This window comes from Oncorhynchus tshawytscha, linkage group LG11 (assembly GCF_018296145.1).
Source record: "Oncorhynchus tshawytscha isolate Ot180627B linkage group LG11, Otsh_v2.0, whole genome shotgun sequence".
Classification (NCBI taxonomy): Eukaryota; Metazoa; Chordata; class Actinopteri; order Salmoniformes; family Salmonidae; genus Oncorhynchus; species Oncorhynchus tshawytscha.
This window is the reverse complement of record NC_056439.1, coordinates 46635307-46649112: the sequence shown is the minus strand read 5'-3', so window position 1 is coordinate 46649112 and position 13806 is coordinate 46635307. Positions and strand designations below refer to the sequence as shown.

The 13806-nt window shown below is 44.3% G+C and overlaps 1 protein-coding gene across 3 annotated transcripts in view; it reads right to left on the bottom strand.

The window, feature by feature from the left end:
- The window catches only part of LOC112262078 (connector enhancer of kinase suppressor of Ras 1), a 121689-nt gene extending 113527 nt beyond the window's left edge, over positions 1-8162 (bottom strand). For all 3 annotated transcript variants that reach the window (XM_042330184.1, XM_042330185.1, XM_042330186.1), the window contains exons 1-2: positions 8027-8162; positions 2230-2387 (exon numbers count right to left, since the gene is read on the bottom strand). In XM_042330184.1, the coding sequence (XP_042186118.1) occupies positions 2230-2387; positions 8027-8078 (210 nt within the window). In that variant the 5' untranslated portion in view covers positions 8079-8162. The remainder of the gene's footprint in view (positions 1-2229; positions 2388-8026) is intronic.
- Between the last annotated feature and the right edge of the window lie 5644 nt (positions 8163-13806).

Here is a 13806-nt window from a genome sequence, read left to right as displayed (position 1 = left end):
GAGTATGTAAACAAAGTGGCATAGTTAAAGTGGCTAGTGATACATGTATTACATAAGGATGCAGTCGATGATATAGAGTACAGTATGTACGTATGCATATGAGATGAATAATGTAGGGTAAGTAACATTATATAAGGTAGCATTGTTTAAAGTGGCTAGTGATATATTTACATCATTTCCCATCAATTCCCATTATTAAAGTGGCTGGAGTTGAGTCAGTGTCAGTGTCAGTGTGTTGGCAGCAGCCACTCAATGTTAGTGGTGGCTGTTTAACAGTCTGATGGCCTTGAGATAGAAGCTGTTTTTCAGTCTCTCGGTCCCAGCTTTGATGCACCTGTACTGACCTCGCCTTCTGGATGATAGCGGGGTGAACAGGCAGTGGCTCGGGTGGTTGATGTCCTTGATGATCTTTATGGCCTTCCTGTAACATCGGGTGGTGTAGGTGTCCTGGAGGGCAGGTAGTTTGCCCCGGTGATGCGTTGTGCAGACCTCACTACCCTCTGGAGAGCCTTACGGTTGTGGGCGGAGCAGTTGCCGTACCAGGCGGTGATACAGCCCGCCAGGATGCTCTCGATTGTGCATCTGTAGAAGTTTGTGAGTGCTTTTGGTGACAAGCCGAATTTCTTCAGCCTCCTGAGGTTGAAGAGGCGCTGCTGCGCCTTCTTCACGATGCTGTGTGAGTGGACCAATTCAGTTTGTCTGTGATGTGTATGCCGAGGAACTTAAAACTTGCTACCCTCTCCACTACTGTTCCATCGATGTGGATAGGGGGGTGTTCCCTCTGCTGTTGCCTGAAGTCCACAATCATCTCCTTAGTTTTGTTGACGTTGAGTGTGAGGTTATTTTCCTGACACCACACTCCGAGGGCCCTCACCTCCTCCCTGTAGGCCGTCTCGTCGTTATTGGTAATCAAGCCTACCACTGTTGTGTCGTCCGCAAACTTGATGATTGAGTTGGAGGCGTGCGTGGCCACGCAGTCGTGGGTGAACAGGGAGTACAGGAGAGGGCTCAGAACGCACCCTTGTGGGGCCCCAGTGTTGAGGATCAGCGGGGAGGAGATGTTGTTGCCTACCCTCACCACCTGGGGGCGGCCCGTCAGGAAGTCCAGTACCCAGTTGCACAGGGCGGGGTCGAGACCCAGGGTCTCGAGCTTGATGACGAGCTTGGAGGGTACTATGGTGTTGAATGCCGAGCTGTAGTCGATGAACAGCATTCTCACATAGGTATTCCTCTTGTCCAGATGGGTTAGGGCAGTGTGCAGTGTGGTTGAGATTGCATCGTCTGTGGACCTATTTGGGCAGTAAGCAAATTGGAGTGGGTCTAGGGTGTCAGGTAGGGTGGAGGTGATATGGTCCTTGACTAGTCTCTCAAAGCACTTCATGATGACGGAAGTGAGTGCTACGGGCGGTAGTCGTTTAGCTCAGTTACCTTAGCTTTCTTGGGAACAGGAACAATGGTGGCCCTCTTGAAGCATGTGGGAACAGCAGACTGGTATAGGGATTGATTGAATATGTCCGTAAACACACCGGCCAGCTGGTCTGCGCATGCTCTGAGGGCGCGGCTGGGGATGCCGTCTGGGCCTGCAGCCTTGCGAGGGTTAACACATTTAAATGTCTTTACCCTTTACTATCTTATTATTATCTATCCTGATGCCTAGTAACTTTACCCTGCCTTCATGTACATATCTACCTCAAATACCTTATTATTATCTATCCTGATGCCTAGTAACTTTACCCTGCCTTCATGTACATATCTACCTCAAATACCTTATTATTATCTATCCTGATGCCTAGTAACTTTACCCTGCCTTCATGTACATATCTACCTCAAATACCTTATTATTATCTATCCTGATGCCTAGTAACTTTACCCTTCCTTCATGTACATATCTACCTCAAATACCTTGTACCTCTGCACATTGATCTGGTACTGGTACTCCCTGAATACAAATCCATTCTAGTGTGTTATACTTTTAAACTGCATCATTGGGAAGGGCTCATAAGCAAGCACTTCACAGTAAAGTCTACACATTTATCAACCAAAATTGACGGTAACTTTCCACAAAATTCCTACATTTTCCAGAAATCCTGGTAGGAGGATTTCAGATTCCCTGTTTATTCCAGAAATCTTCCAACCATGATTTTGTTTTTTATGAATAAAATAAAACCTTGGGCCTTGTATCAATCTATGAGCCCTCGAGCCCCCAGGGAGCAGCAGCCCGGGTCTCACCAGGGAGCAGAGCTTCTCCACAGCCTCCAGGATGAGCTCCTGGTGGCTGATCTTGTGAACGCCCAGCTGCTCCAGGTCCTGGGAGGAGAGCTGCAGCAGGTCCAACCCCGTCACCCTCCACTCTTTGAAGGGGTACTGCTGGAGAGGAGCGTCCAGACCTGGAGAGAGCGAGAGAGAGACCACACACGGATAATCAGATTTTTTTTCAAGCTTTTATTAACATTTTCTGACAATTGTGCAGTTACCTTAGTGGACATTATTATTTTTGTCCTTCCACGAACACACTTGGTTCAACTTCTCAACTAATCATCAAACCTACAGGGCAAAAACAAAAATATGCATCCTTCTGGGTCCTCCGTCTCCTGGCAACCAAATGTTACGCCACGCCCACGGACGTTTGTTTCTTATCTGCAATGAGTCTTGAGCGGAGTACCTCCCTGACCCTTCACCGAATTCTAACATATTCGGGCCCGTCTGATTGGTCTAGAAACCGATGGGTTGGGCCAGAACGTCACTTGTGCCCCTCATCACCACAAACAACGTCAATGATGGAAGTCTCAAACTAAAGTATGTAGTGAATGACAGTGCAGTAGAAAAATGTAGTGTGAGTCATCAGGCTAGGACCCCAGGAGCAGGCAAACACTGGGCTACGTTGTTTATTTAACCAACAGTCCTTATACACACTCAAATAAAGTGTTACCCATCATCCTCATTTCTTATCCGGATCATCATGTTAATCTCATCACAACAGCATTGTCATGGTCATTATCTGTATCTTTACCGTTAATCATCATGGCAACAGCATTGTAATTATTTCCAAATCACAGAGGAGAGGATGCCTCGTTATTATATCAATTACTAACTTGTTGACCAGTGTTTTGTCTCACTGCCTCCCAATTTACTGCTCGTTTCTTCAGCACCAACTTGCGGGTTGGTCAGCTCCTGCTCGTGTTGTGTATGCGCAGGCAGGATCCATACAGACCAAGTTCTCCGCTTTCTTTTCGTTTGCCGTACTGGTGTGTGACTCAGGTGTGTTGCTTGTGTGTTTGCCATTTCACTGGCTGTTCTTGTTTTGGGAGGTGGGGGTGCGTGCTGTATTTGTGAATACACTGTAGCTCATAGCAACATTTTAGTAAATTCCTGTTAAGAAGAGAATCACAGAAGCCCAGCTAGTCTGTAGTTTTAAATGGAGGTCGCTAACAAACGTTTTCAACGTTGCAGGAGCCGTTTGATTCCGGGGCAATACGGACTATGGGCTACTCTTAGAGAAACAGTAGCAAACTTAGACAAGCTGCTGGGGAACCCCTGGGAGACACAGGAAAAGCTTTGCTGCCTTGGATCCAGATGTTCCGGCACCTTCATCCCGGAGGACTTCCGCTTTGAGATTGGATCCAGAGGTACCTGCGACTTTGTCCCCTGTTCTGTCTCCCTCTCTCGCTCTCTCCGGTGGCTTCTACCGTGGCTTCAGATCTTCCCCTTCATCAGCCACGATGGATTCTATGGCTGGCTCGGGTCCATCGAGCCACGAGGGGTCTTCTAAACCACTCAAGGTGCAAGAACGACCAGACATCCTCAGCCATTTCATCAGCTGTCATCATCGACAGCTCTATGGTGAGAAACATCTTGGTTCCCAATTTCTCTCAGCCAATAAGTGGCGTGCTTGTTGAGTGTCCTTCCCTATATGTGTGCTGAAAATCTGTTGTCAATTTGTTCACTGTGAAATGGCATAATAACTGGTCAAACACAATTTTTTCCAGAAGTTTACTAAGGGTTGACAACAGGCTGATTGGTCAGCTATTTGAGCCAGTAAAAGGGGGCTTTACTATTCTTGGGTAGCAGAATGACTTTAGCTTCCCTCCAGGCCTGAGGGCACACACTTTCTAGTAATGTCATCTGTTATCAGCAAGTTATTGACTTCATGGACCTTGTTTCTCAGGCTGCATATGTTAATATGGGCTATGTTTTAGCACTTTTCTGGGTTGCTTAATTCTTTTTAATGCTTTACTGGGAAGCTAATCAGAAGTAGACTTGATAGTTCAGGGTGAGCTGCACAAAGTGGTCTTCCTACTAGGGCACACCATCTCAGTGCTAACAGTGTAACTCTGGTTCATAGAATTATGATTACTGCATCCAATAGCTGTAGGATTAACAAAGGTATTCAGGGCAATTAGGGGGAAATACATTAAGTTACTTACATTGTGTCTATCAAAGCCCCTGTGCTAATGTACATGTAATGAAGCATTATGACGACTCATTGTCACAATGGTAGGGATTAGTGTAGCTGGTCTTGGGTCATTGATAAGTCATTGTTTCAACATTGCCTTGAAATGCGTAGACAGGGTCCAGGAGCCAAGATGATTGGGATGTATTCCGTCCTGCAGAGTATCTTCTGTTTCCAGAAGCTGTTAAGGAGCCTCTTGGACCTAGACTTGGTGCTCCGGTACCGCTTGCCGTGCGGTAGCAGAGAGAACAGTCTATGACTTGGGTGACTGGAGTCTTTGACAATTATTTAGGCCTTCCTTTGACACAGCCTAGTATATAGGTCCTGGATGGCAGGAAGCTTCGCCCCAGTGATGTACTGGGCCTTACGCACTACCCTCTGTTGCGCCTTATGGTTAGATGCCGAGCAGTTGCCATACCAGGCGGTGATGCAACTGGTAAGGATGCTCTCGATGGTGCAGCTGTAGACCCTTTTGAGGATCTGGGGACCCATGCCAAATATTTTCAGTCTCCTGAGGGAGAAAAGGCATTGTCGTGCCCTCTTCACGACTGTCTTTGTGTGTTTGGACCATGATAGTTTGTTGGTGATGTGGACACCCAGGAACATGTAACTCTTGACTTACTCCACTACAGCCCCTTCGATGTTAAAGGGGACCTGTTCGGAACTCCTTTTCCTGTGGTCCACAAACATCCCCTTTGTATTGCTCACGTTGAGGGGAGAGGTTGTTTGCCTGGCACCACCCAGCCAGGTCACTGACCTTCTCCCTATAGGCTGTCTCGTTGTCGGTGATCAAGCCTACCACTGTTGTGTCGTCAGCAAACTTAATGATGGTGTTGAAGTCGTGCTTGGCAACGCAGTCGTGGGTGAACAGGGAGTACAGGAGTGGACTAAGCACGCACACCGAGGGACCCCCATGTTGAGGATCAGCGTGGCAGATGTGTTGTTGCCTACCCTTACCACCTGGGGGCGGCCTGTCAGGAAGTCCAGGATCCAGTTGCTGAAGGAGGTGTTTAGTCCCAGGGTCCTTAGGTTAGTGATGTGCTTTGTGTCCACTATGGTGTTGAACAATGCGCTGTAGTCAATGAATAGCATTCTCACATCGGTGTTCCTTTTGTCCAGGTGGGAAAGGGCAGTGTGGAGTGCGATTGAGACTGCATCATCTGTGGATCTGTTGGGGCGGTATGCAAATTGGAGTGGGTCTAGGGTTTCCCGGGATGATGGTGTTTATGTGAGCCATGACTAGCTTTTCAAAGCACTTTATGGCAGGTTACCTACGCTTTCTTGGGCAGAGGGACTATGGTGGTCTGCTTGAAACATGTAAGTATTAGACTCAGTCAGGGAGCAGTTGAAAATGTCAGTGTTAGACACTTGCCAGTTGGTCCATGCATGCTTTGAGTACACGTCCTGGTAATCTGTCTGGCCCCGCAGCCTTATGAATATTGACCTGTTTAAAGGTCTTGCTCACATTGGCTACAGAAAACGTGATTACACAGTCGTCTGGAACAGCTGGTGCTCTCATACATGCTTCAGTGTTGCTTGCCTCGAAGCGAGCATAAAAGGCATTTAGCTGCTCTGGTAGGCTTACGTCACTGGGCAGCTCGCGGCTGGGTTTCCCTTTGTCGTCCATAATAGTTTGCAAGCCCTGCCACATCCGACGAGCATCGGAGCCGGTGTAGTATGATTCCATCTTAGTCCTGTATTGACACTTTGCCTGTTTGATGGTTCGTCTGAGGGCATAGCGGGATTTCTTATAAGTATCCGGATTAGTGTCCTGCCTCCTTGAAAGCAGCAGCTCCAGCCTCTAGTTCGGTACGGATGTTGCCTGTAATCCATGGCTTCTGGTTGGGATATGTATTTACGGTCACTGTGGGGACGACGTCGTCGATGCACTTATTGACGATGCCGGTGACTGAGGTGGTGTACTCCTCAATGCCATTGGATGAATCCCGGAACATATTCCAGTCTGTGATACCATAACAGTCCTGTAGCGTAGCCTCCGCGTAATCTGACCGCTTCCGTATTGAGTGAGTCACTGGTACTCCCTGCTTTAATTTTAGCTTGTAAGCAGGAAGATAGAATTATGGTCAGATTTGCCAAATTGAGGGTGAGCTTTGTATGCGTCTCTGTGTGTGGAGTAAATGTGGTCTAGAGTTTTTTTCCCCCTCTCGCTGACAAATGTTTTCTTCACACGAATGACGGGGATTTGGGCCTGGTCACGGAGAAGCAGCATTATCCTTCGTGATGGACTCATTAAAGAAAAAATATTGGTCTAGTTTGAGGTGAGTAATCGTTGTTCTGATATCCAGAAGCTCTTTCGGTCATAAGAGACGGTAGCAGCAAAATGATGTACAAAATAAGTTACAAACAATGTGAAAAAAATAGCACAGCTGGTTAGGAGCCGTAAAACAGCAGACATCCCCTCCGGGGCCATTCTTTCTCAGCTATCATTACCATATTGCAATGGTATAAACTCAGTGCAGACCTTTTGAAATCATTGAATGTGGAAAATGTGCTCTTATGAACAAAAACAGCCTATAAGCAAACTTAAAAAGTATGTGGAACGATCTACAAATTCAAGCTTAAACTGTTGTGTGTAACAGATTGGATACGTTTCTGACTGTCAGAGGCATTTGAGTAACTGGACTAGTTTCTACTCGCTGAAAATGATGTCTGCAGTATTGGTGTAATTTAGACCCATTTGGCTGCTTTGAAAAAAATATATATAAAATACAGCAGATTCCAATAGTTCCACATAATAAATACATGTAGAAAGTGACATACTGTACTCACGCTTTAGTCAAATTGTCAATTTAGTAGGCTTCAAAACACGAGGACATTAGGGGCCATGGCATAGCCTAGTAGCCTGATTTATCCGGGCTGTAATACACAATGAATTGGTATATAGCCTACAGCCTGACACTAAAGCCTGTAAAAACCAAGCATGTCATGAAAATGGTATATTCTGAGTCGGGGAGGATGGCGAACAATCTACACCTTTTTTGTGTGTTTTTTTTTTTAAGACTTAAAAAATAAAAGGAATTGACAAAAGGTGTCAATTTCTCCCCATCCTAAGACTATAAAATGTTCATTGTTATGGCATGCCCGGTTCAATAGTTATTGACGAGAGAACACCGAGTTCCTAAAATAAAACGAATTTTACCTTGGTGGCGAACCGAACCATATACCTACTGGCATATAGTTCCGACTCTAAAAGGGTAATGTAAAAAAATACCTTCCTGTGGATATCTTGTCTCAAATTTCAAGCATTTGAAGGATAAACCGCACAGATAACCGGTAGAGTAAGTTTAAATATCGGCCTAATTATATAAAACATTCTGACTTGTAAGAAACATTTACACGATTTTGCAGGCAAAAGTATCAGGATAAGCTATATATATTATATACCAATTAATTGTGTATTACAGCTTGATCAATCAGACTTGGCACCTATCAATTTAACTTCCTCATTCCACCTCCCCTTCCAAGATGATTCGTGGCGCTTCTATTTACGGCTACCGGTGTGAAAACCGAATTAAACTCACCTGCCAAACACAAACAGCGCCAATTATAGCCTACCTTTGAGCCAGTCGCTCACTCTCTCCTTGCTCCACGACGTTATAGGCTGCATGCTGGGAGTCCTGGGAATGTTGATTAAATTATTCCCAATCGAATTCTTCAACGGACTCTACTACTCTGGATCGGAGGAAGGAACATTTCATCCTGACGATGGGCACTCCCACTTACAGGTACAAGTCTCTCCGCGAACCAATAGCATTAAGCTGTCTGCCTATGATTCAGACGCACATATTTTTATTCACACTCACATTGTGGAGCGGTGGGAGTGGTAGAGTAGAATACTGCCATTATTTCAAACTTTAGCCTACATCATTTGAGGAGGGATTAACCCGAAAGAATTGCGGGTAGTGAAGTCTGGTCTTTATTTTGTCGACTTAATTCTTATTCCAAAGTTCGTTCCTTTTGGGAATAGGTTTAGTTTCTCAAGAGTGGTTAGGAGTTTTTTCCTTTTTTAGCAATAGTGAGAGCCAAGTGTAATGTAGCAACTATTTAAACGAACTATACTACTAGCTTTTACTCTATATAACTATAGTTTACCATTGAATGTGAGTTGTTTTGGTGAATTATTAATATACCAACAAAATAACGTTAACACAAACAGGCTTCAGTTAGGAACAGATGATCAACACATAAAACACATTTAACATTTCATCTGAGTATCGTATCCAATAATACACAAATGGCATTAGTGTAGAAAATAACTTAGTATTGGCTTTCTTTTTGGTGCCTGTCTGATTACAGTTGAATAGTCTGACTTGGAATAGTTAGGAAACAGTTGTGAAATGTGTTGCTGAACCATTAGAAAACATTGCAATGCTGAATGTACCTCATGAAATCCAAGCCTGATGAAAGGCCAAGCCATCAGAGGCCCTTTGACATTTTCCACCCCCTAGCGTTTCTCTCCTTCAAATCAGACATGATGATAGAGGGATAGAAGGGCTAGTCATTGGAAACTGCATACAGAATAGCAAAATCAAGCAAACAACAACATTTGCTTTAAAAAAAAATGAGGCTGAGGGGTGCCTCCAACCTCCTGTGGTATGCGTGTCATCGTCCGTAGAACCTTTTTTGGTTCTATTGTTCTTATTTAAAATGTGTGTAGTTCAGTCCTTGAGCTGTTCTCGTCTATTGATATTATGTCATGTTTTATGTTCTGTGTGGACCCCAGGAAGAGTAGCTGCTGCTTCAGAAACAGTTAATGGGGATCCTAATAAACTACTAAATACCTGGATTTTTGTCTGAATGTGGGCATTTGCGAAATAAGTGGGAGGATCATCATAAGTGGGTGTATGAAACCTAACACCTAATTGGGTAGATTGGTTGCCACTCAAGACCAATTTTGCATTGCTGCTTCCTTGTAGCTTTTTCGCTAAATCTAACTTTAACCTCGTTCTCTTAACCTGTCACGTAAATTCTCCTAACATGCAACGTTAGTTCTCCTAACCTGCCACGCAGTAATTCAATTCAGCTGCTATATCTATTGCTTCATTAACCGTTAGTGAGCGTGGCTTTTTGCCAGGGCGATGGGGGTGGGTAGCCAAGCAAAGACCCCACCCTTTCCAAGCCCAATGGCATATAGCCCAATGGCATATAGCCTACTGTAAATGCCAAGGTCTTGTTATACTTTTACTACACTATATCAAGAAGAGTGGATTTGCATCATACCAATATCTTTACCTTTTTAGTGTTTATTAATCTATTAATGCTGTTTGCCCTCATTGTCATCCGACAGGTGGCATCACACCTAGGCATCGCTCGTCCCTCAACCGACAGTGCAGGCGGATCGGTCGCTCTGACGTAAGGCATCGATTTGCCCTATAACATTTCCTTTCATGTCTGCACACAGTCTACTCAAAGTAAAAGGGAATCTGCTTGATTGAAGCTTTGCAACAGAGCACAGACCAGGTCACCATAACCTGCAATGGGTCAAGAGGCTCTAGTCTAGTAGTCACTTGATTGTGGAGATCATTCAGACCTGGGTACTATTGGTCCTTTTGCCCAATTTGTAATACCAGCATTCCCACTGAACAAAAAAATGCAAGGATGATATGTCTTGTTTTTGTACTGAGAAATATAAACGCAACATGTAAAGTGTTGGTCTCATGTTTCATGAGCTGAAATAAAAGATCCCAGAAATGTTCCATTCGCACAAAAAGCTTATTTCTCTCAAATGACCATTTTCCTCCTCCACCAAACTTTACAGTTGGCACTTGGGCAGGTAGCGTTTTCCTGGTATCCACCAAACCCAGATTCGTCCATCGGACTGGTGAAGCGTGATTCATCACTCCAGAGAATGCGTTTCCACTGCTCCAGAGTCCAATGGCGCGCAAGCTTTACACCACTCCAGACGTTGCTTCCAGAGGCAGTTTGGATCTCGGTAGTGAGTGTTGCAGCCGAGGACAGACGATTTGTACGTGCTACACGCTTCAGCACTCGGCGTCCCTGTTCTGTGAGCTTGTGTGGCCAACCACTTCGTAGCTGAGCCGTTGTTGCTTCTAGACTTTTCTACTTCCCAATAACAGCACTTACAGTTGACTGGGGCAGTTCTAGCAGGGCAGACATTTTACGAACTGACTTGTTGGAAAGGTGGCATCCATTGACAGTGCCACGGTGAGAGTCACTGAGCTCTTCAGTAAGGCCGTTCTACTGTCAATGTTTGTCTATGGAGAATGCATGGCTGTGTGCTCGATTTTATACACCGATCAGCAACAGGTGTGGCTGAAGTAGCCAAATCCACTCATTTGAAGGGGTGTCCACATTTTTGTATATAAAGTGTATATTGGAAGGAGCTTAGTATATTAATTATGGTAGATAAATACATGCAGGCACTATTCGTTTATTTTTATTGACTTGGAGATGTCATCACACACTAGCATAGTTTGACAGTCAATAAAAATGGATTGGCTCATGCAATGGTACTACAAACCATCTTCCTGTTACTACATGTAGGCCTATGTCTCAATTAAATTGGCCCTCTCTTTAACGAGTCTGAATACCTATGACACAACATCAAGTCTCAACATGACGTTTCTGCTCTAAAGCGCAGCAAGAGTTACAGTAAAACCACAGGCCTCAGCGCAGCAGTCAATGGCTTCCTGTCTCTCACTGCCTTGAAAGTCAATAACAATTATTCTCCTGCTTAAAGTCAATGACAGAGAACACGAATAGGAAAACATTGCTGTCAAGCTCCTTTTCATTCTCTGTTCAGCCTGCCGTCAGGTTATATAAGACATTTCCCGATACAACATCACTCGTTCACATTCTGCCTCACTATACCTTAATAAATAATCAGTAAGTGCATTGGCTTTTACATTCATGCTTTTTAGTGTTGATTGGCATCCAGCCATAGTGAATTATTCATAATTAGTGCTCCTCGACACAGAGTTCATTGGCTGATTGCACTTTCTCCGGCATTAAGCAGCTAATTAATTTGGCTGCAACCCTATTAGGAGAGCAGTGAGGCCCATTGGACTCAGATTAGCAGAGTTTGTAAAAAGTACTCTAACGGGATATGATTGATGTTTTTTTCATACTTTACAGGGTCTTTTATTTAAAAAAAATACTGAGATAAAAATAAAGTTTTGCAAGGATGCAAAGAGCCAGAAAATGCCCTCTTGTTGTATTTTTGGAAAATTACTGAATTGTTTTGAAGATGACCCCCTGATTACTTCACAGGATAAAATTGCAGTTTCCACATAATAATACTGAAAACATATAAAAGAAAATGTAGTTTCCACGTATGTAGAAGCTTGAATTGTGCTGAATATAAGTAAGTAAGACTAGCTGTCGCCATTGGCGTTGGCTAATGGGGGTCCTAATAAATCAAATCAAATCAAATGTAAACTTAAAAAGCGATGAAGTTCCCCATGTAATTTTCTCTTCCACATGTGTAGGAACATTGGTGCAATAACAATCTCTTGTGGACAGACGCACATAACAATCTGTCACTAGATTTTAGTTTTGGGTTGGCGAGATTATAATTACACCTAGTAACACCGTTGTGTTGCATGTTGTATTGACATAGTAACCATGTTGAAAATTCTAACTACAGCTGGAGAACATTCCACCTTTGATGTGTAGGCCATCTTATGCAGTATCACCAAACAACAATTAATTAATTAATTAATTAATTAATACAGAAGTGCTGTCTGCATTTCCAATACTGCTAGATTACTGTTATGGTACATTTTTTATTTTTTTACTTTACCTTTATTTAACTAGGCAAGTCAGTTAAGAACAAATTCTTATTTTCAATGACTGCCTAGAAACAGTGCTCGGGGATTTAACTGCCTGTTCAGGGGCAGAACGACAGCTCGGGGATTTGAACATGAAACCTTTCAGTTACTAGTCCAAAGCTCTAACCACTAGGCTACCCTGCCGCCCCTGTATATACAGTACAAGGAGGAGAGGGATTCAGAATCCCTCCCTCCTCCTTTCTCTTACTATTCTAGACACCACCATCTCTCTCTTCCATGTTTTTCAGCAACGTCGACTCCAATTGAAGATGAAGTGAAATAATAATGGCAGCTTCTTCTTCTATCTAAGGCCCCTGTTCTGGGACTCAAATATTTAGTATTCAGTCCAGACATCACGCTCAAGTCCCCTGTCTCAGAGAATCTGGGCTTTAGGCAGCCACATACGACATACACACACATGCATGCACACACGCTCTCTCTCCTCTCTCTCTCTCTCATGCACCCCCCAAAAACACACACACAACCCCCGCTCCCTGGCAGTGATGAATCATGGTAGTGAAGGAAGGGACTTCATTCTGTTGCACATGGCCCTGACTGAGTCCTACACCCATCACCCATGATCCTTCAGTGCCATCCGGGCAGTGTGTCCCCAGGTTGTCTCTACTTATGGGGGCAGGGTGTCCCTAGGTTGTCTCTACTGATGGGGGCAGTGTGTCCCTAGGTTGTCTCTACTGATGGGGGCAGGGTGACCCCAGGTTGTCTCTACTGATGGTGGCAGAGTGTCCCTAGGCTGTCTCTACTGATGGGGGCAGTGTGTCCCTAGGTTATCTCTACTAATGGGGGAAGGGTGTCCCCAGGTGGTCACTATTGATTGGGAACATGTCTGAGTCACATGATCTTCACCGATGATGACATCACCATGGCTTTGGAGGGAGGAAGAAATCCCTATGTCCCCTATGACAAGTACCACCCATATGCTGCTTTAACATCCACCGTGACCTGAATTGATTTCATGAACAAAAGTGGATAATTAGCCAAATTACAATCTGGAAAATGTATAGAATTTTTGATTGAATTAATATATTTTTTAAAATTAGGATTAGCTCTGGGATTGAAAAACATGATCTCAATTTATGCGCTGGTTCACACTGTGTGTAGACTGAAAGTCGTCCTCTATACATAGCATGCAGCATCAAATAATCAAACCTACTTCCTTTTAGTTAAAAAGTGTGCTGCTCGATGCACAACCACACTGCCACTTTCTTTGATTAGGTGTGTGTGTGTGTGTGTGTCATAATGACTGACAGTAACAGGGTCAACAGAGTTATTTAGTCTGGGAAAGATAGACCACTGAGGAAGTGTCTGTGGGATTCCCTTGGAGTCTGGGGACGTTAGAGGGAAGTGCCTGTCTGGGTCTGCTCTGTATCAAACACTGGGACAAACGATTCATTCGAGTTTGGGGACAGAATTGAATGCGACACAGACTATATGATGGATGACCACCCCTAGGTGGCATTAGCGTGCCCCAACCCGGCTAAGAGCACTTTGTAATGGATCTGTCTTGATGGGAGAAAAAAACAATCC